Raw genomic sequence first — 21,699 nt, forward strand, 5'->3', positions numbered from 1 at the left:
AGAGCAGTTGGCAGCAGCTGCATCCTCACGGTCTCTGAGCCACATATGCAAAATGTTTACAGAGTGAGTCTGGCTTCGCAGTGATATTCTGTTATAGATTTATGAAAGTCTCCATCGGGCCAAAGAAATTAACAGGGCTTTTTAAGGTGGTAAAATTCTACTGTTCTAATAAGCTGTGAAATATATGTAGCATTATTTAAGGTGGTATTTCAGTGTTTTAAAAACGGCGTTATAAGTCATATTCACCACAGAAGAGAGAGGAGTCAAAATATACGGGGAATTTAAATTGAAATCTTTCATGTTTAAAAGGTGGTATTAAAGTGGATTCTCTTCTGCAGCATGTGCTAGTTGTCTTAATCAGTTTATGCTGTTTGCATCTATTGTTGAAACAATGTTTTAATAAAAGGGAAATGGATGTATTACTTAAGTGTGGGTCAGTTAAAACAGTAGCCAACTCCTTGGGAGCCAAACCTACTTAAGGTGGCATATGATAGTGTTTTAAGGTGGTTTTATTTGATATATTAGGTCACAATAATCAAAGCTTTTCAGCCATAACAGCATCTCCTTTACAGCTGAACTGAAACACTTGTGTGTTCAGATCTGATCATATTAAGTTTTTTGTATTGCGATATTTAAGTCAATAAACTCACTAATTGGCATTATTTAAGGTGGTATTTTACTGCTTAAGATGGTACTTTGTATTACCTTAGGACCCAGCAGTCCAGGCTGATCGGCTAAAACAGTAGCCAACTCCTTCAGAGCTGATCTGAGGAACTTGCGTCTCTCTCTGTGCATGGAGCCCCTGCAGAGAGCCAGGCAGACGGAGGGAGTCAGAGCCGAGCATCAAAACACACAAACTGAAAGATTAAATGGTATTTTGACACTTTCAGGACAATCAAGAGACAAGAGGACAAAACAGTGACGGCAGAGGGATGAGAAAGAAGATGAAAGGGGAAGATGGAATAAGTAATGAGGATAAAAGCAGAGATGAGACGGAGGGGGAGACAAAGAGGGGAGGATAACACAGGGAAAAAAAAACTGAATGAGGGATAAAGGGAGGGAGAAGGTGAACTGTCTGTGTGAGCCTCCCTGAGAGAGAGACACATGAAGGTAGAAGCAAAGATAAAAAGACGGTTAAAAAAGGAAAGCAGGAAAATAAATTCAGAAAACTAGAAATCTGGGCGCTGAATTAAAGCGATAAAAGATGGGATGAAAATTCCAGTTGGGATATGATGAAGGGATTAGATTATGTCCGTACGCGTGAGACAGGGCCTGCTCTTTGCACTCTCTGATGTCGTTGATGCGTTTGTTGTACCTGGATGAAAAAAAAAAACACAAGAAGAAAGGGTGCGTTCAAAGAGCGGCAGAAAAATACAAAGCTCACAAGCCCAAATCTTCAAATTTAAATTCTGACCAACACTCAAGATATTCAACTAAGAAAACCTGTAAAATGCTGCAAACTAAAAACATTTGAGCACTTGTTTGTGTTGGTCTGTATCCACACAGGTCGACGCTCTTACCCTCTGATGTTCACAAACAGATCCTCTGCGGCCTTGTGGATGTGGAAGACTTCATCCCTGAACAGGCAGAGGCAGGTGGAGCTTTGCAGAGCCAACTTCCACAGAGACAACGCTGCTGCGTCGCTGTTCAGCACTGCATGACACAGGATGAAACCAACTGGAGAGAGAGAGAGAGAGAGACCACAGACAGACGGGTGAATAAGTGAAGACAGAAGCCATTTGATCAACTGGAAATCCATTCAGATGAAGGACAAAAAGTTTTCTGCAGCAACTCACAAACAATCCACTTCTCCATCGTGTCCAGTGACAGATATTCACACGGCATCTGAAGACGGAGACACGAGAAGAGAGTGAGGGAAAAGACAGGAAGGATCAGAACATCGGGACGTGATGCTGCAGCTGCTTTTAAGCTTTTCCAGTTGAACTATTTGCATAGAGAAGCAGAGCTATAGCATCAAGCACAAGCATTATGCAGGTGCGGGTGCATTAATTAAAAATCTGAGTAAGTAAGACAATTTAACATCAAAACAATTTCCTGATGAATGAAACATTTAAAACGCCTTCTTAGACTAAATAATTCATGAATAATTTCAATGCAGTCGTCGCACTAACAGTGTCTGACTGAGCGGGGTTGAGCATGGTGGAGGGGGCAGAGATGAGAGAGAGCAGCTGGGCGTTCCTCCATTGGTCAGCGGACAGATTCCTCCTGGGGTAGACCATCTGAAGACTGATCAGCGCATCTGACAGCGACTGCAGGAGAGGAGAGACAGGAGGAGAGAGAGATGAAAGAGGTCCAACAGAAATACACTTGAAAGATGAATAAAAATAAATAAATTAAAATAAAAAAAAAAGCATGCATCACTTGCGCTGCGTGAAAACTCCTCAGCATACGTCCCTGTCATGCAACATGATCCAACTTCATTTGCGAAGTTATCAAAGCAACAACTGCTGCAGTATTGTTTCAGTGGAATTAAGGTTTTTACCTTTTAATCTTACGTTGTAAGATTGTATATTTCAGTTGATATTTCAGCCCCCAGATGAAGAGCAGGAAATGACTGAGCTAAACGTGGCACTTGGGCTGCCATGGCAACTGTGCCTCAATTTTTTTTTTTTTTAACAAGATCATATCTGTTGCACACATGGGACATCAGACTGTAAACATGCAGAGCTACTTTAGAAGTTTACTCTGTGCTATTTTAATGAGACAGTCTGTGTTAACAGAGGAAGGGGGATGTGTAAAAACAATGAAGAAAAAAATCCCCCCAAAAAGTCCAATGTTTTGTTTTGTTTGCACACTGCATATTTAACATTGAATATTAAAACTGCTTAATTAACACCAGCACAGTTCTGCTTCTCCTACCTTTCCGTGTGGAACAAACTCCTCCATCATCTTCTTCAAAGGGTTTTCATAATCCACAATCATCTGGCCCAACCTGGGGTACTCCCGGTCGCTGCAACACACGCAGTGCGGTACAGAGTTAACAATTTCTCGTAGGCATTAAGAGCGATTTACTAAGCCACACTTGTTTTTATTTGCGTGTACACTGAGCAAACACCTCTGCGCCCGTGTGTTTTATTCACCTGGCTCCATGTGTCATCTCGTGGGCGTAGTTGTACAGTCCTATGATGGCTTTCCTCTCCTCTATGCGAGACAGTATTATCATCAGAGTGGTGTAAGTCACCACCAGGTCCAGGTAGTTCCTGGTCAGGTCAAAGTTCACCGTCTGGCAGGAAACAAACAAACAAAAAACAAACAAACAAACAATAAGCCATTTTTTTAAATCACGGGTCAACCTGTATTTACCTTTACACTGTTGTGGGTTAACATTACAGGTAACCAGCATCAAGCATTGCAAAGATTAGGAACAAGGGAATATGAAGTATTTCTTTTATGGCTACAACAAAACTCTTTAATACCAAGTTTGTCATTTTGTTCTTTTTGGATAAAAACATTTTTTTGTATTAATCTTGGCAAACCTCTTTACTTGTAATGAGGTGACAAGGTGTTCTTAAAGAGGAGCAACAAACTGGTTGAAACACACTCCTGGCTACAACTTCATCCAATCCAGTACAACAGATCGGCCACAAATTTTACATTGTAATGTTTAGTGCTGGTGTTGTAATGGGCTGCATTATAAATATATGTTTCTAATATTCTTTTCCTTCCTCCTGTTTGTAAATGTTGCAGCTAAATCATTAGAAACACTGCAACCTCAGTCATTAACATATAATTAAATTGACAGCGTCAACATTATTATCTTAGTAAAGGCAGGATTTATGGCTGAGCTTTCGTATTGGATCGCATCAGATTGTACAGATGTACCTAATAATATGGACACTGAGTGTGTTTGGGTATTGTACTTACAATATCAAAGAAGACCTGGCAGGCGTCGATAGTGTTCAGCAGCTCACACACATGGTCCTGTTGAGTCCACATCAAAAACATTCATTAGATTCAGCAGCATAAATTCCTTCACAGTAAACTGTCAGTGTGTGTGTGTGTGTGTGTGTGTGTGTGTGTGTGTGTGTGTGTGTGTGTGTGTGTGTGTGTTTTCTTACCTTGAATTCCATGACATCTACAAAGGTGAAATAGTAGAGAGCCAGGTTCTTCAGGATCTCTGACTTCTCCTTCTGCAGCTGAGCCAGCTGTTGCTGTAAAACCCCACGTCAGAGTATAAGTGTGTGACAAACACAGCCTCTTGTCATTTCCTTTATTTCTCTTTTTGTTTTCTGTAGGAAAGTTTTTGTCCTAAAAATGAGGCTCCTCCGCCCAATGACTGTCCTCCCTCAGTCTGGTTTGATTCTGTAGCAGAAACGCTTCATATGTATGTTACAATGACTAAATAAATATTCAACTAATTAACAACTGCTGTGTCAAATTTACTAACTCAAAAGATTTTTTTCACCTCACGAGTCTTCTCAAATAAACTCAGGCTGCGTTCAACCCACTAAGTTTTTTTTTTTTTTCCCCCCTCACGTTACATTTCTTAAAAAATGGAGTGAGACATATCTGGATATCTGTCATTCATCTGGTCTAAAAATGTCCAATTACTAAGTTTCCCTTCAGGGATCAATAGAGTTCATCATGTCTGGTTCAAATGAATGAGAGTTTCTCTTTAATTTTGACTGAATTAACACCAAACTGACAAACTGGCTGTCACTGAATAATTCATTGACCGTGGAGCTAGGAAAACTTTTCTTTCATTAACACAAACTGGGAGACACACAGATCCCATTTTAAAAACTCAAATATGCAGTCGCTTTACTTTGGTAAAACATTTCCGTCATGTGTATGTGAATATTGTCCATGTGGCATAAATGCAGTGACATTCTTCAGTTATGTTTAATTAAGATTTCTTTTTTCATTTGCTTATTTGATTTCTTTTTTTTTTTTTTCCCAGCTTCCAAGCAGCTTGTGTTTGAAGTTTAATGTCCCAGCTGCAAAGAATTGTGCAAAAAGAATAAAAATGCTTGACCAAAGTAAAATCTGACTATCAAAGCAAAGCGAAACGGTCCACCCACCGGTGTCCTGAATATGTTTTTCAAGGTTAGAATTCAAAGAAAGAAGTGAGATGAGAAATTCAGTGAAAGCACCAAAAGGCAAAACCTCTTTCTGCGCTTGTTGATATCTAGAGAAGTTCAGAAGAGGATTCTGTGCTTTCTTCTTGCTCTAAAAGACTGTCACATCAGTCTTTTACCAGGCTACAATATGTACATAAGTCAAATAAGCAATGTGAAAGCAGTTTCTGTTTACATGACAGAGGCATACTGCATGTAAATCAAACCCAGCCCAAAAGCAGAACTGCAGCCTGAACCAGAGCTAGTCTACCCACTAAAGTGGAAAAAAGTGTAAGAAATGACAAGTGTAGAAGAAGTGTGTGACACTGCTGCTGCACCAAGGAGTTGAAGCCTTTGTTACCTGGTGGTTAACCCATTTTTGTAGTGGCCAATTCGCCTGTACGGTGGATTTTGTCACTGCTCACTGACAGAGGCAGAGATGTCCAGACAATGGTCAGAAATACAGTCAACTGACAGACACAGCAGATTAGTGTATCCACTCTTTCAAATACTCCTTAGTGCGGGCAGGCAGCTAGTTATTCAAACAGCCAGCCAGTTGGTCATCAAGCCAGCTAACCAACCAGCCAGCCGGCAAAAACCTGGTCGTTAACCAGCCACACAGTCACTCAGAGGATGAAGGAAAGAAAAGTAAAAACGCTGCCAGCAGAGAGGAGAGAGAGGAGGAGGCAGAGCAAAGCAAAACACACTCCAAACACAGCTTAAAAAACAGGTACAAAAAATTACATTATTGCAAAACTTAAGTACGTGAACTAAAATACAAAAAGTTACAGAAACTTAGATACAAAAACTTACCAAAAAGCACAAGTCCGGAATAAGCCAAGTTTAGCATGCAGAACACAAACAAACACAGAAACAAAGCAGAAAACAACGTAAGAGACAATTTCTGCACAGTTACACTGAATAAAGCAGTTAGCTAGACACAAACACACAAACACACACACACACACACACACACACACACACACACACACACACACGCACACACACACACACACACACACACACAGATATCTCTGTTATATGAAAGACAGACACACACACACGCACACGCACACCCGCACACGCACACACACACACACACACACACACACACACACACACACACACACACACACACACACACACACACACAGAGCTGTTTGCTAAATGACAGTTTCACATAAACACAGAAGCTTCGAGCTAAGCTAACAAGTAAAGCTGAAAGAAACATTTGATGAGCAATGACTCCGTTTAGTTCACTCTTTCTACCTGGACACACACACACACACACACACACACACCAACACACACTCAAAACTACAATCACAGTTTTGTTAAAAGCATTCACTTATAAAAAGATGTCAAAACTGTCCAAGGACAGCAAACAGTGGTGCACATGTTTATCTGTGCACAGAAATAAAAACTGAACAGGAAATACTAATGAATCTAACTCTTCAAAAAAGATGATCTGGCAGTGAAGTGTTTTGATGTGATTCGATCAGTTAATTAACATTTCTGTCAAACACTTGCAGGTAAGAGCTCCAGAGATGAGAAAAGTTTCTTCTGCTCTATATAAATTATATATTTTAAGTATTTCAGTTAGTGAGGCTAATTAAATGTTAAGGCATCACTTTGGGTTCTTTGTCACATTTAACATGATTGATCACTTAACTGAATAATACTAAATATTGTGATTGATTAGTAGCTGCTGTTGTTTTTACATTTTCCACTGCCAAGTTATACAGCAATTACAGAACATATTTTGTTAACTGAATCAAAACGGGAAAGATTAATTGATTAATTGATCCGTCAGTCAAAAGGAAATTAACTGAAAACCACTTTGATTGTTGATTTATTGTTTAAGTAATTTTCTCAAGAAAAGAAATGCCCAAGATTTAACGGTTCCAGCTTCTTAACTGTGAGGACTTGTTGTTTTTCCTGGTCTTACATTATAATAAAGTGATTTATTTAGGTTTTAGACGGCTGGTCGGACAAAACAAGCAACATAATGACGTTGCCCTGTGGTGTAGGATACAGTAATGGATGTTTTTTCCCGTTTTCTGAAGTTTTAAAAGACTAAAAGATTAATGATCAATCAAGAAAATGATCAAGAGATTCATCTATAATGAAAATAATCATTAGTTGCAGCCCTCAACTGAATCCCACACAAACATCCTGACATTACATGACATCCTGACAATATCTATTGTGTAATTTGCAACCTTAAAATAATATCATGTATGTTGTACAAATTATTTTTCTATACATTTTCCATCATGCTCAGATAAACCCTTTAGACCTTTTTAGTGTAGCTGAGGTCAAATACAACAATCTTCCAGGTACTAGGTGTAAAAAAAAAAGAAACCTACGGCCTATTTTTTAAAATTTGAAGATATCGCCAAGAAAAATCACTCACAGCCGACACTCATTCTCTTCCTCTCTAAACTGTACAAACACTAACACGTTGCAGACATACATGCAGGCATACTTACGTTATTATTGCGTGTCTCCACAGCAGGGAACTTCCTGACGATAAATTTAACCGCAGACTCCAGGTTCTTATCAACGAGATAGGAGGGCTTAGCCTTGGGGTCGCCGCATGCCTGGAAAGGAAGAGGAGACGAAGAGGTGAGGAAAGTCAAAACAAAAAATATGGTTAAGCACACACCTAGGCTCTTTATTTGTTTATTTCAGCATTTCTGACTGATTTTATTTCCTTTATTCTAACATTTTCTTTCCTCATGGTCAGGCATGTTAGAGATGTGTGGTCATCGCCAGGGAAACATTTAGTGCTTTACAGTGAAAACTGGTTTATCTCGGCCCAGGATATGGGGAGAGGTCCGAGGGGTGAATGAAATACTGACACCACTGACATTTAGTGAAGTTTCCAGACCGGAGGCGTTTTCAAGACATGAAAACAAACACACACAAAGCTTGATGGAGTGACCTGTGCAGTCTAATTTGACATTTAGATGCACATGTCAACAAGGAGAATTGAGAGGTTATGGACAAACAACAGGGAAAGTTTCCACTTTGCTGATTTAAGTTTGGAAGTCTGTGGTTTTCATGTTTGGATAAACCAGGTTCAACTGTTGTAAAAGACTCAGCAAGGGCCTGAAGTGATCAGTGGTTCTCAGCTGCTGAGCTGTGGAGAAACATTAGAGAGCCGAGCCTAGGTCCTCAAATGCTAATATCAAATACAAATAGAATAGAATAAAATGCCTTTATCAAATAATACTTATAATACTTTATCTACAGATTGGATTACATATTCTGACCCTGGTGGTCACCTCAAGTTTTAAATTGATTTTTTAAGCAACCAAAAACTTTTCACAATAAACACATGTCAACTAGAGCTGCAACAATTTGTCAATTAATTGATTAGTGGATAGACAGAAAAGGAATCGCTATTTTGATAGTTGATTGATTGCTTAATTGAAATATAAAACATCTAATTATTCCAGCTTTTCAATTGTGATACTTCTGTTTGTCTTTGTCTTATAGTATATATTCAGTAAACTGACTGTCTCTGAGTTTTGTTCTGCTCGTGAAATAAAACATTACATTTGATGACAGTACCGTGGGATCCTGGGGTTGTGATGTTTAATTAATCAAGAAAATAATTGTCAAATAAGAATAAGAATTAGAATAAGAATAATTGTTAGTTGCAGCGCTAATGTCAACCATCAAATGTCGTGGCATCAGTTATCCACGACCCAGCCAGGCTGAGAACCACTGAGAGAGTCCCAGGTAATGAGAGGGTTTCAGTTTCAAACTGTGTCTCTGAGCCATCACTTGTTAGTGCCACTGCACGACAGGCAGAGTGATGGATGGGTCGAGTGAAGAAGGGACTGAATGAAACAGAGCACACAGAGAGAGAGAGAGAGAGAGAGAGAGAGAGAGAGAGAGAGAGAGAGAGAGAGAGAGAGAGAGAAAGAGATAAATGCACAGAGGAAGAACAAGGGTAGAGAACGGGAAAGAGGGAGAACTTAAATAAAGGGGGCTCACAGAGGTCGACTGATAAATGACTCGAGAAATGGCAGAGTGAGGAAAGAGATAAGTGGTCAAAGAGAAAGCTCTTTATCTGAACGTGTCCTGTCGTCTGCACCTACATTAGCTTCATTTTCTGCAGAGCACCAACGTTTTGATTATTTCACTGCCTTTTTATTCTCATTAATATTCTCGTCTGTTCCTCTACAGGAGTTGCAGTATTCGCCTGACTGCCCTGACTCTGGCAGGAAGCAACAGCGCTCATGCATTATGGGTAGTGTTGTAGTGAATGGTGAGGAAGATGTGGTCCATGCATGTGCCATAAACAGAGTGAATGTAAAAGTTTGTTGGCTGCAAACACTGAGGAACAATCCCAGAAGAGGTCAGTGCCTTCGACCGTTCTGAGGATTCAGTTCCTCGTGGTTCAGGTTTAAGTTTAGAAAGTGGAAGCACACATTTAGAAAAGCCAGAAATAAGTAACACGAAGTTACCAAAAGTGCTCTCTGGGACACAAAACTAGGCTATAAAATGTGACGTTTCTACTCGCGATTACAAATCACAGCTAATGGACCAACAGGCTTGAAACAGCACCACAACCATAAACCTGGATTTCAGTTTGCATGGCGCTGAAATACTTCCAGCGTCAGCCAGTGCAAAATGAAACCACAAACAGCGACACATGCTAGTTCACACAAGCACAGGAGGTAAACTGACTACCTGGGTATTACAACGTGATGAAACACAGGCTGAAAATTCTGCTTTTGTTGAGATTATCATTTTGCAAAACACTTGCATTTTTGCGTTGTGGTATCAAGTGCAACACACCACATGGCTGACAATGGGTGTGGTCGGTGCAATAGACTTGGAAACCTTCGAAACCACAGAGATCAGTGTAACAGAGGATTTAAAGTTTCATCATTAAATTTACAGATTAGCTACGACAGGATCAAATCAGAGCCACTCTTGAGGAAGTTGCTGGTTTAACTGCAAGTTTAAAAAGAAACACTGATCAGCACCTGCTCCCACTTTGCATCCGTTATAATTCAACAATGGATGCGAAATGCTGCAAGTGTAAAAAAGGTTTAATTCACTAGAAAAACAATGCTAACAGGAAAAAAGGGTATTCTACTCCACGAGCAAAATCAGCTAAACAATATGTATGACGCTAACTACTTAGCCAAAACCCAGTTCAGTTTGTCTGTTTATTCTGTTGCTGCAGCCAGTTCACTCACAGAAACATCAGAAACAGGCATGCTGAGCTCATGTAGAGCTGGGTCTGAAAACACACCCACTACTGCAGGATCTCAAACACAAAACACTGGGACACTTGTGGGAGGGGGGGGGGGGGGGGGGGGGGGGGGGGGGGGGGGATTTGACACAGAGAAAACACACAACACCGACATGATGTCAATATCCATCAATGACACAGACTGGACCTTGAGTCTCAGCTTGTTTCCTTGCGGCTGCTTCTCTCACACCTGACCAGATTTCCATCAGTTCTCTTCGTCACGGCCGTTAGGTGTCGGCTCGACAGCCACCGGCCAAAGAAAATCTGTTTAGGTGTGCGAGAGGCAGACTGAATATTTACTATGTTAAACAAGGAATCAAGATGCGACTGTGAAATCCATGCAATTGCAAAAGCACAAGCCTTGATTTTTTTGGTTTTGCTAATGCTCATCTGATGACAACACACCACTAGCCTTGTCCTACAACAACAGACTAGTCTCTAGACATTGGCCACTAAAATGTAGTTACCCTTTGACTCACGCCGGGGAACTGCGGAGTAAAAAACACTGTCCGGTTAACATTGGTATACTGGCTGAAGAGCCTGTACAAGTGCTTTTCCATGTTTTAGCCCAAACTCAAAACTAAAAAAGGTGACAGTTTTTCTCTGTTGTCGTCCAGAGGTTCTTCAACAGACTTCCCTCTGACATTAAGGTGGGTTTCTTGCATTATAAAGGCATTTCATAATGCAAGAAACTATTAAATTCACAGTATTCTTATCATCTGTCTTTCTTCTGGTTTGATTTTCGGTTTGTGGATGTGATGCTGTACAGCAGCTGACTCTTAAATGTTGGGTTTCAAATATTCCTACACGCACTTGAACGCAACAAACAGGAATAGCATCACTGAGAACTGCATTACAGGAAACAGTGACATGATTCTGACACAGAGATAGAGGAAATTAACAACACATTGACAAACATTCGACGTAAACACCTATGCTTTGACTCATGATTGGTAGTAATGTAAAGTTATAGTTATACATGAGTTATTAATGGGCTAAAACATGCAAAACCTCCAAAATTGTTTTTTCAATCATACTAGCATATACTAGAGACCTGGCTTAATATTTCAAGATAAAGCCACACCATTACAGCGTCTCATCAGCTGATTTACATTCAGCTAGGTTACTGATTCAACTATTATTATTTATTTTACTTTCAGAAGAACAGAATCATTTTCGTTCATTTATATGGCATGGCACTGTCCATTAGTGGTGGTGGTGGCTAGTGCAATAAGCTGGCTGGCTGGGTTTGGGTGGGGTGGGGGCTGATGGAAGGATGGATGGAAGGAAGGAAGGGCGCAGTGAATGAAGGGACGGGGCATGGGAATAAGCTGAGATTCAGTAGTGGTCAGGGAGGAGTAAGGGAGCTGTTGCCTGGATACCAGAACAGACCTTAGTCTCGCCTCCACCATCGTTTCTCCACTCTGGGTAGCAATTAACAGCTGAGCTTCTCGAAGGGTCCCCACATTGACCAACATATGGCAGGGGACTCTGGAATAGATAGCACTGGGCCAGGGAAACCTACATCTGAAAACTAATTACGGCTGCTAATTACTGGATGAAATATTTAAACACCCCATGGTGCCTTTTCAGCAATGATTCAAAGTCCCAGTAAACCACACAAAAAAAAAAACCAACTCGCTGTGATGAATTTGTTTTTGTCTGTCATTCCTCACTGTGTGAGCGCTCTCATTTTCACAAGGAGGGATTAACTGCTGCAAAACGAAAAAAAAAAAACAAAACAAAAATCCAAAGAATGGACGGGCTCACGTGATTAGAAAGAGAACCACTTGAGAGCCACTACAACCTGCTAAGAGCTGGCAGACTTCCTGGACTGCCTGCTGGCAGTCCAACACTGTTAATCTTCACTCATCCTTTTGCATTTGTCAGCATTACTGCACTTGTCCTCTCCCTGAATATCTATGTGTTTACTGGGATGATGCATCTATACATCCACTGCCAAATCAGTTAATTAATGAGGAAGACTTTCTTCACAAATCAAAGACAATAACAGCAGTGGTTAAATGGCCATTAATTGGTGGCTTCTAATAGAGTAGTAAATATAGTCCAGATGAACTATATTTAACCTACTTACGAATCAATTCATAACATTTATATGGTTCATGAAAACAGATATCTTAATTAAATATTTTCTATATTTGTGATCATCAAATTGAACATGGCGCAAGGTACTGTGGTACTGGGAGAAGGTACTAAAGGTCCTGTGGATTAAATATTCACTACTGGCATATTTAGATGCCATATTCATAAGTGAAGACTTAATGTTTTAATTGTTTGACTTATTTCTGGAGTGTCAAATCTAGTTTTTTTTTTATTTCTCTAGTTTGACAGAAAAGCAAAGTGCATGTGAATACTGCATCATAAATTAAATGAATTACACTGAATTGTGGGTTGTTGTGGGTTGGAAATAACTTGACAGTGAATGGAGCCCAGCCTTGCTCTCAGCATTACAGATTCAAACATGAAGACGAGTGAGGCACAAAGGAGAGGACCAACAGATCAGTACAGGTAGCCAGGAGCAGGAGGAGGGGAGGGGGGGGAAGGAGGAAGAGGAGGGAGCTGAGGAAGGGTGAAGGGGAAGGGGGTTTCATCAGTGGAAGGTGATAAACTTTGCAAACCTTCCAAACTTGTCCTTGCTGCATAGGAGAGGGGGGAAGCATTGGAACGGAGAGAAGAAGAGAAGAAATCAAAACAAAGAGCCCACCCAGACAAACTGCTGGATCACTGGTGCACACACTCGCTCACAAACTCACACACACACACACACACACACTCACACACATGCATGTCTTACACAGCTGCTTCCACACAGGTGTTTTCTGCATATCTGAGATTTCAGTTAGGGATAGCCATTGTGGAATTTCTTTTCAACACAACACATACAAAAACAACACATGCTGCGCCAACATGTGACAGTATTAACACTTGTTTTAACGCACGCTGTCTTGAAAGTAATACAAGGTGTGGTATCCCTACCTACGCACTTGGACACATTGAAAATTACACATCCATTTTAAGACTGTGGAAATGTGCTGAAATAATATGGCTGACACTCCGGCTGTCAGCGGCTTCACTGTCTTGTACAGAACAGCGTGAAGACAAAGTTTGGTCCCTGCTGTTTTCACTGCCTGCGATATTTGCTCCACATTTCTGCTCCATGGCTGTTGCCTAGTAACTGACAATACAGTGTTCCCTCACCGTTGAAGCACCGGGCGCTTCATTGCTCCTGATAATCGGATACATGTTTCAATTTATCATTTCATAGTCACACCGATGTGTAGCAACACAACTCACTTATTTTTGGACACAGAAATCTATGTATGGCTCAAGAAAAGAAAAAAATCCCTTTTGTTGTGGTTCTGTGAAACAGAGCAAAAATGGTGTTGACTGCTTCAGTCTTGGGTGGTTAATAACGATTCTGCTAATTCTATGTAGAGCTAGACCGATAAATCTGCCTCGTCAGTATATTGGTTGATTATCTTATATCGATCAGTATCAGTGTATACTGTAATTGGGCCTATAAGAAACAAGAAACTGCCGTACAGCACAATGCCAAGCTAGGTTTCAGGTAGTTTATGGAGAATGTCTCCATTACATAGTTTGTCCACCAACAACTAGCGCTGCAATGATTAGTCAGTTAATAGATCAACAGAAAATGCCAAGTATTCTATGGTATTTTGTTCAAAATCTGTAGCTATTTTAATGTGTTAGATTAGTTTAGACTATATAAACACACACACATATATATATATATAACAAACTGTTAGTTTTGTCTTGTCTCTCAAGTAAAAAATGCACCAAGCCAGATGTGACCGATCCACATTCAATACCGTTTCCTTAAATATCATTATAAAATTCTTTCTTTCCACTATAAACAGTGAAAAGTTTGTGCCTGCTGTGGACAGCTGTGGACACCATGGACATGTAACCTATTAATTCATATTCCGCTTGGAGGACGCGTTCCATACATGCACAGTAGATCGTCGTCTACATATAACACGTATGTGCACGACGAATCAAATCAAAATGGCTCCATCCATGCAAGAAGAATAACAACACATTTGGTTGTCTTTGTGTTCTTTTAAAAGATGAATTGTAGAAGTGAGGGTAGCAGCAGACCTCCTCACACAGTCTCTCTCCAAAGTCAACGTCCATGTGTGTTTTCCAGCTAATGTGCAGTTGGTACACTTGTAGCAATGTGTCTACGCTTCGCATGGACCACGTGACAAAATGGAGTCCTGTGTTAAAGAGAAGTTGCGCAGGGAGATCCGCCTCTTCTTTGAAACAATGATTCTTCTTTGAAACATTACAAAAAAGCCAAATGGTGTTGAACTCTTATTCTCATTAAACGATCGCACATTATATTTTACTCTTTTTGCCTTTCTCTTGTTCTCCTCTGTGGTGCATTACGGCCACCGACTGGAGAGGAGTGTGGATCAGGAAATGCGCTTGCATGGAACACCAAACTGACAGAAACCGTCAGTTGTAGTATGAATGGAGCTGCTTGCACGTCCGCACGACTGGAGAAAAGTCTGCAGCCGTCCACAGACTTGGAAAGTGTGTCCGTGCCTTTACAGGATCCCTGGGTGATTACAACCCATGATGAGGCAGTTCAAGCAAGTAAGTAACATTATATTGGATTTATTTGCCGTATTGTTACAGAGAAATAATGTTGCTGGTCACCTCTGCTGATGCACAATACAACTTTTATTATGTTATAATGACATACAGTCTTGACAGGTGTTTAGAGTAGATAATTACCAGGTCATTAACAGTTTACTTTAAATGATTGTATTACCATTCTAATGAAGCATTAACACAATTAAATACACAATGTTGATTGGTTGTTGACCGTCTTCTTGGGAAGTAGAAGAAAAAAAGAGGCACAAGAGTAGTTAAGGAAAACAGACAGTGACACAGAACGGGTGAGGTGTTAAAACTGCAGTCATTATATTTTACCCACATAATTTCCCCTGAACGCATTAAGAGGCAAATTTGGAAGAAAAATTGCCATCATTTGATCCTTTTCTGCAGCATATTTAACATCGGCTTTTTCCAGTGAATAACCGGCTCTGCTTTAAACCAATGATGAAAGATTGACTCAATTCAGTTTTTCTAATAGTACGTATTACATAACAGAAACTACTCTCTATTTAAGTGTATGCATTTATGCATAGTCATGGTGCATTATTGAGTACTGATGAAAAAAGGGAACCTCTTTGCAAACATTTTGGCACATGGTACACATTTAGAGGTCTGCTTCCATTTAAACCACAGATGTGCAGTAATGCCAGGGTGAGTCTGCAGGTTTTCATCCAAACCAAACATTACAACCAGTGATTTCACTGATGCAGCACATTCAACCAGAAAGCAGAAACTAAGCATCTGGTCAAGTCTTCACGTTCAATGAAAACCTGCACACTCACAGCTCTCACTGGCACGACTGCACATTTGTTACCCAAGTTGCTCAAACTGAGTTAGGTCTCTTCAAATCAAATAAATTAAATAATAATAATAATAATAATACTAAATGTGCTACATTTTCCCCAGAGGAGCATGCCATGAAGACCACGAGAAATTAATGGGGGTGTCAGGCAATTTGCCCTTGACAGCTCATAAAATGCCCTCAAAATTACAAACGAGGAGTAAAAATGCCCCGGGTAATCAGGGCTGCCCTTCATTAAATGTCAACCTGTAATTATTCATATGTGACTTCTGGGCTACTGTAGGTAAACCAATGACCAGGCTACACTTTCCAGTGTATTCTGGGTAATCCAAAAAGAAAAAAAAAGCTGATTTGGTTAATCAGAAAACAGCTCTAGTAGGTAAGCAGAAAAAAGCAGTAGAAAATATTGGCACCACACAGCCAGTAAAAAAAAAAGAAAAATCCTCATCTCACTCAAACCACAGAGTGGAGAAAAGGGCAATATCCTCTTCTGTAAGACCTCCAGCCATAGGCAAGAACAGTGGTATACTGCATTATACTTATTATTGCTCTCTGATCACTTTATTAGGAACACCATATGAATACTGGGTAAAAACAGCCTCAGTTCTTCGTGGCATGGATTCCACAAGATGTCGGACACATTCCTTCAAGATTCTTCAAGTTCACTGAACTCACTGTCATGTTCATAAAACCGGCTTGAGACGACTTTATCTTCATGGAGCATTAGCAACACTGGAAGTAGCCATTAGAGGATGGTAAACTGTGGTCATAAAGGAATGCACATGGTCGGCAACAATACTCAGACTGTGTCATTCAAACCGTTAGTGATTCGTATTGAGGCGCCCAAAGCCAAGAAAATGTTCCCCACACCATCACACCACCACAATCCGCCTGGACTGTTGACACAAGGCAAGTTGGGTCCATGGATTTATGCTGTTGATGCCAAATTCTGACCCTACCATCTGCGTGCCTCTGCAGAAATTGAGACTGATTAGACCAGGCTACGTTTTTTCCAGTCTTCAACGGTCTTCAAGTTTTTGGTGAGCCTGTGCCAGTCTGAGATTTCTGTTCCTGGCTGACAGGAGTGGAGCCCAACATGGTCTTCTGCTGTGGTAGAACCTCAAGGGTCGAATGCTTTTCTCTCACCACAGTTGTAAAGAGTGGTTATCTAAGTTACCGTGGCCTTTCTGTCAGCTCCAACCAGTCTGGTTATTCTCCTCCGACCTTTCTCATCAACAAGGTGTTTCCATCTGATGAACTTCTTCAGGAGATCGGCAGTTTCAGAAGTCTGTCACCAACAATCATGCCACGGTCAAAGTAACTGAGATCACACACACCCCCGCCCCCCCCTCCCACATTACCTGAAGCTCCTGACCTGTATCTGCATGATATTATGCATTGCACTGCTGCAACATGATTGGCTGGTTGGATAAGTGCATGAGTGAGCAGGCGTACAGGTGTTCATAATAAAAAGCTCCATGGGTGTGTAAGCAAGTGTGATTTCTGGATTTCCCTCTTGAAACCTGTTTATCTTCACTGAATAGATTAACTCCTATAAAATATAATGCACTCACATGCAAAACCCTTCATAAAACAGAACCTTTGTAAAGTTTAGAAGACCCTGTTTTAACTGGGATTGTGTCAAGGAGGCATTTGTTTAACTTACCTACTTTTGTAAAAATTTAAAACTATCATTTGAATAAAGCAAAACAAGCTTCAGTCTAAAAATGAACACTTTATGAAGTCTAAAGAAAAACTAAACACAGGCATCATAAGGGTGGTACCTGTTGCGGGGCTATAACACTAAACTGCATCTTAATATACAGGTGTTCAGGTTGTTATATCCCTCCTGTGGATACAACCAATGCTACAGTTGATCCTACCTGCTTGTATTTAGAGAACATCCAGTCTAGCTGCTAAAGACATTTCACTGTGTTAACCCCTTACACTCAGAGTCTATCCTGCTTTTTAACTATAGTCTTGAAAAAGTGTAATTTTTACTAACTGCATACTAGCTTAGGAGACTATGGTGGTTACCTGAGTATAGGCAAAGTTAAGGAAAACAAATACATGTAAGCGCTGTGTGCAAGACAAAATATGATGTTAGAAGGTCCACTGGCTGAAAGATAAGCACAGCAAACAAAAACTTGAATGCCTCTCAGCCAAGATTAATAAAGGGTGACTGTCACGGAAACAGGAACAGATTTTAAGGTTCACTGCAGCTAGTCATTGGTGTGTAATGGGTGAATATACTTAAAATGGAGAAGAACATTGTTGTGATCTTAGATGATGGCCATTACCATTAGTGAGCATGGAACGCTCTCTCCCAAAGGCAGAAACGAAACAACCAAGTCTGTCACCTGTGCTTTCATTAAGAAACATGATAAAGCTACTCATGAGAAATTAAAGACATTTTTGAGAGCACTTCATCAGGGAATTTCTTGGGGGAGTTTCAGAAATTACGTGATTAAACTAGTGTCCAGATTGATACTGTGTGCGCCAAAATCCAACTCCAGAATGAGCCCACTGACTGTATCACAGATCACTGTCCCGGTTCGTTCATTTCTGCCTTTGGGATGCAGCTGTTATTGGATGCTGGAAAGTTTGCTAATATCACAAGGTAAAGAAAGCTTTAAAAAAAACAAAAAAAAAAAACCACATATGAATAGCATTTCAGGGTGGATATGTTGAGAAGCCTTATGGTGACGCAGATCAGGATAGATATGAAGATGATGGGACAGACAGAAAGAAAAAGGAAGGAAGGAAGGAGGAAAGGAAGGGCGTATTAAGAAGAGTAATCAGCAGCATAATCTCTATGATCTGACTGTTTATACTCTCTTATAACTTCTACCAAGAATAAAAACAAATATGTTGATAACGGCAGGTAAAAAGTTAACATGTATACTATGTCGTTTTTCTGCTGACATCTCGCAATTTTAATTGAGAATCAAATTATCTGATGATAACAGACTCAAGGTGCCTTCAGAGCACCAACATAACTGCTACTGCTTTGGAAATAACTGCTACACTCAAATGCCAATAAATAGGAAACACTGTGGGCTTTCAGAGAGTTTAACTTCTACTCTGTATTCTCTCAAACTCTGGTAGGATATGACTGACCTCTTTCACTCACTCCCTCTTTTTGTAAGTCATCATACACACCCAAGCACAAAGGCTCGTCGCACACAAACAGACCCAGTACTCTTTTCCTCCCACACACAAATCATTAGTGTAACATTTGAGCAACACATTTAAGAGTAACATTAATAAATACATTATGTTATATTTTAAAATCACTGTATCTATTGTTATTATGTGTGAAATGAGTATCAAAGTTATTCTAAGTATTTGTGGTGAAGCAATTAGTTCATCAATCAATTCCCTAATTAACTGACCAAGTCCATCATGGGTTCCACTTTTCATCAGCTAAAATTATTTATCACTTATCAAATAAAGTGACAAAACCCCCTGCTAGATATAGCCAGGGTGTGAAAATTAAAACGTGCCCCTGTTTTTCTTCGGTTTTATGACTGTTGGTCAGTTTTTAGTCATAATTCATAAGTCATAATTCTAATACCAGTGGTGGAAGAAGTATTCAGATCTTCTACTCAAGTAAAAATACCAATAGAATGTAAAAAAAAAAAAAAAAAACTTCATTACAGTAAAAGTAAATGTCCAGCATTTAAAAAAGTAAGAATACAAGAGTATTATCAGCTAAATGTACTTAAAGTATCAAAAGTAAAAGTACTCATTCTGCTGTAAAATGTCCCCTGTGACTGATATACTGGTATATGTGACATTATTAGCTATTACTGATGCAAATGTCTACCGCTGTAGCTGGTTGACCTGGACATACTTTTAACTATTTTACATACATATGAGTAGCTAGTTTAGTCTGGTGGTTTTCATCCTAGGAGTCAGGCTCCTAAAAAGGGTCAGAAGATAAATGTAAGGGATTGTGAGAAGATTAAGAAAGAAAGAAAACAAAGTTCTGATACACAATTGTGTATTAATATTGTCGACTTTTCTCTCAAATTTAATTTTAAGTGAAATATTGGACAATTTAACCTCTTAGGGCCTCTGTTATTTAAATAAAAGGATTTAAGAAGCTGAAAGATGAATTGTCTTTTGGTGGAACTGCTAATAATTCACAGACATCAGAAACATGACAAGGGGCCCCCAACCAGACACTGTTTTACCTTTGTAAATCACTGCTTTATCTTTGTATTTTATTAATTTGTCATATGCTTTTAATGTAAAGCCTTCTGTGTACATACAGAATTTCCCTCTGAAATGTTATGGAGTCAAAGTATAAAATAACACAAAATATAAATAGTCAAGTAAAGCACAAGTACCTCAATATTATACTTAAGTAGAGCACTTGAGTAAATGTACTTTGTTACTTTCCACCACTGCTGACAACTTATAATGGATATTTGTTTGTATATTAGACCAGTGGCTAAAATTAGTGATTAATCGAATAAAGAACAAATTAACCGACAATTAAATGCCTCTACTTTAGCTTTATATTGTAATAATTGAGGAGCAGGCTAAGTGTAGCTAGCTGCAAGTTTGACCAAGAAAAAGAAAAAACAAAGTTAGGTTGTATAAAATTTACTGTTCAGAGCTAATAGTCGTAAGTATCAGACTGTAGTTGTATTCGTGGTTTGGTGTTTTAGTGTGTTGGTGTATTCGTGGAGCAGAGACGACGCCCGACTGGTAGCTTTAGCCAGCAGCCGCCGCCATTAACGGCAGCAGACGGTAGCTAGCAGCTACTAACGCCACTGCAGGCCTGAAGGTTTCAGGAGCTTAATTTGACAGTTTCAGCTTTGGCTATGGTTTCTGTTTAACACACATTTGCCATACGGTTCACAGCAAGCGTCTACGTGTGTTTTTAATCCAACCGAAATTCAGTTTACATCGTAAAACCAATGGGCAACTTTACCGCAAGCTAACCGATAGCTTGTGGCTAACAGTGCCCACATCCTGATTCCAGGGAAAACATTTAGGATAATTTAGGTGTCTATTGACGCGTATTTACCTGTTTAAATTACATTATTAACAGCGGATAATACAGAAAATGTCAGAGTTAATTATTCTAGACGTCAGAGTACAGTCGGCGCTAGCTAATCAAGCATTCATACGGTCTTACTAGCGTTAATACTGACAGTCGTTTGGGATGCAGGTGCAGATACTATCCATTTATCTGATGGATCTGTTAACAGTCCTATGTGGTTAATGAGGATAAAACTGTGCGTGTGTGTGTGCGAACCTTTTTGATATTGTAAACACGGGTCAACATCCCGATGCCTCTGTCGTTGAGGATGGTGAGTTTTTCTGCCAGTTTCTGCTGGCTGGGCTGGATCACTCCCCGAGACATCTTCTCGCTGTTCGGTTAAATCTCCGATTCAATCCAGGAAAAAAAAATAAATATCACAGCTCTCCCGCAGCCTCTAGTTCCGAAGGGAAGGAAAAAAGAAGCAGTGATTGGTGTAGTTATTAGATTTCGCCCATGTTCAGCTACTCAGGGATAGCGGCTTCCTGTACTCCACCCCACCGTCTCCCTGCCTGTTTTTTCGGTCACAGGGATGAGGAGTTGTCCTGGTTTTCACAACGAGGCTGGCTCCCGCTGCGTTCACGGGTCCCACGTTAATAGTAAAATCCCAGATTCTGATTCTGAATTAGAGTCAAATAAGAACCTAAATCTACATCATAACCTATTTCTGATTTAGGTTATCTGATTTGGAATCCGGGTCAATCAGAATCTGATTCTTGATCAGGCTCAAACAGAATCTCATGCTGAATTAGAGTCGAATCAGAATCTGATTCTGAGTTGGGGTCAAATCACAATCTGATTCTGAATTAGGGCCAAATCA

General features: G+C 40.0%; 1 protein-coding gene across 1 annotated transcript in view; it reads right to left on the reverse strand.

Annotated features, from left to right (window-relative positions):
- The window catches only part of nckap1 (NCK associated protein 1), a 31,782-nt gene extending 10,371 nt beyond the window's left edge, over positions 1-21,411 (reverse strand). The window contains exons 1-11 of the mRNA XM_022748142.1: positions 21,096-21,411; positions 7,571-7,681; positions 4,080-4,166; positions 3,886-3,942; positions 3,102-3,244; positions 2,881-2,971; positions 2,133-2,270; positions 1,797-1,845; positions 1,521-1,677; positions 1,259-1,315; positions 706-802 (exon numbers count right to left, since the gene is read on the reverse strand). Coding sequence (XP_022603863.1) covers positions 706-802; positions 1,259-1,315; positions 1,521-1,677; positions 1,797-1,845; positions 2,133-2,270; positions 2,881-2,971; positions 3,102-3,244; positions 3,886-3,942; positions 4,080-4,166; positions 7,571-7,681; positions 21,096-21,203 — 1,095 coding nt within the window. The 5' untranslated portion in view covers positions 21,204-21,411. The remainder of the gene's footprint in view (positions 1-705; positions 803-1,258; positions 1,316-1,520; positions 1,678-1,796; positions 1,846-2,132; positions 2,271-2,880; positions 2,972-3,101; positions 3,245-3,885; positions 3,943-4,079; positions 4,167-7,570; positions 7,682-21,095) is intronic.
- Between the last annotated feature and the right edge of the window lie 288 nt (positions 21,412-21,699).

Source organism: Seriola dumerili, unplaced genomic scaffold (assembly GCF_002260705.1).
Source record: "Seriola dumerili isolate Sdu_G_001 unplaced genomic scaffold, Sdu_1.0 BDQW01000120.1, whole genome shotgun sequence".
NCBI classification, from domain to species: Eukaryota; Metazoa; Chordata; class Actinopteri; order Carangiformes; family Carangidae; genus Seriola; species Seriola dumerili.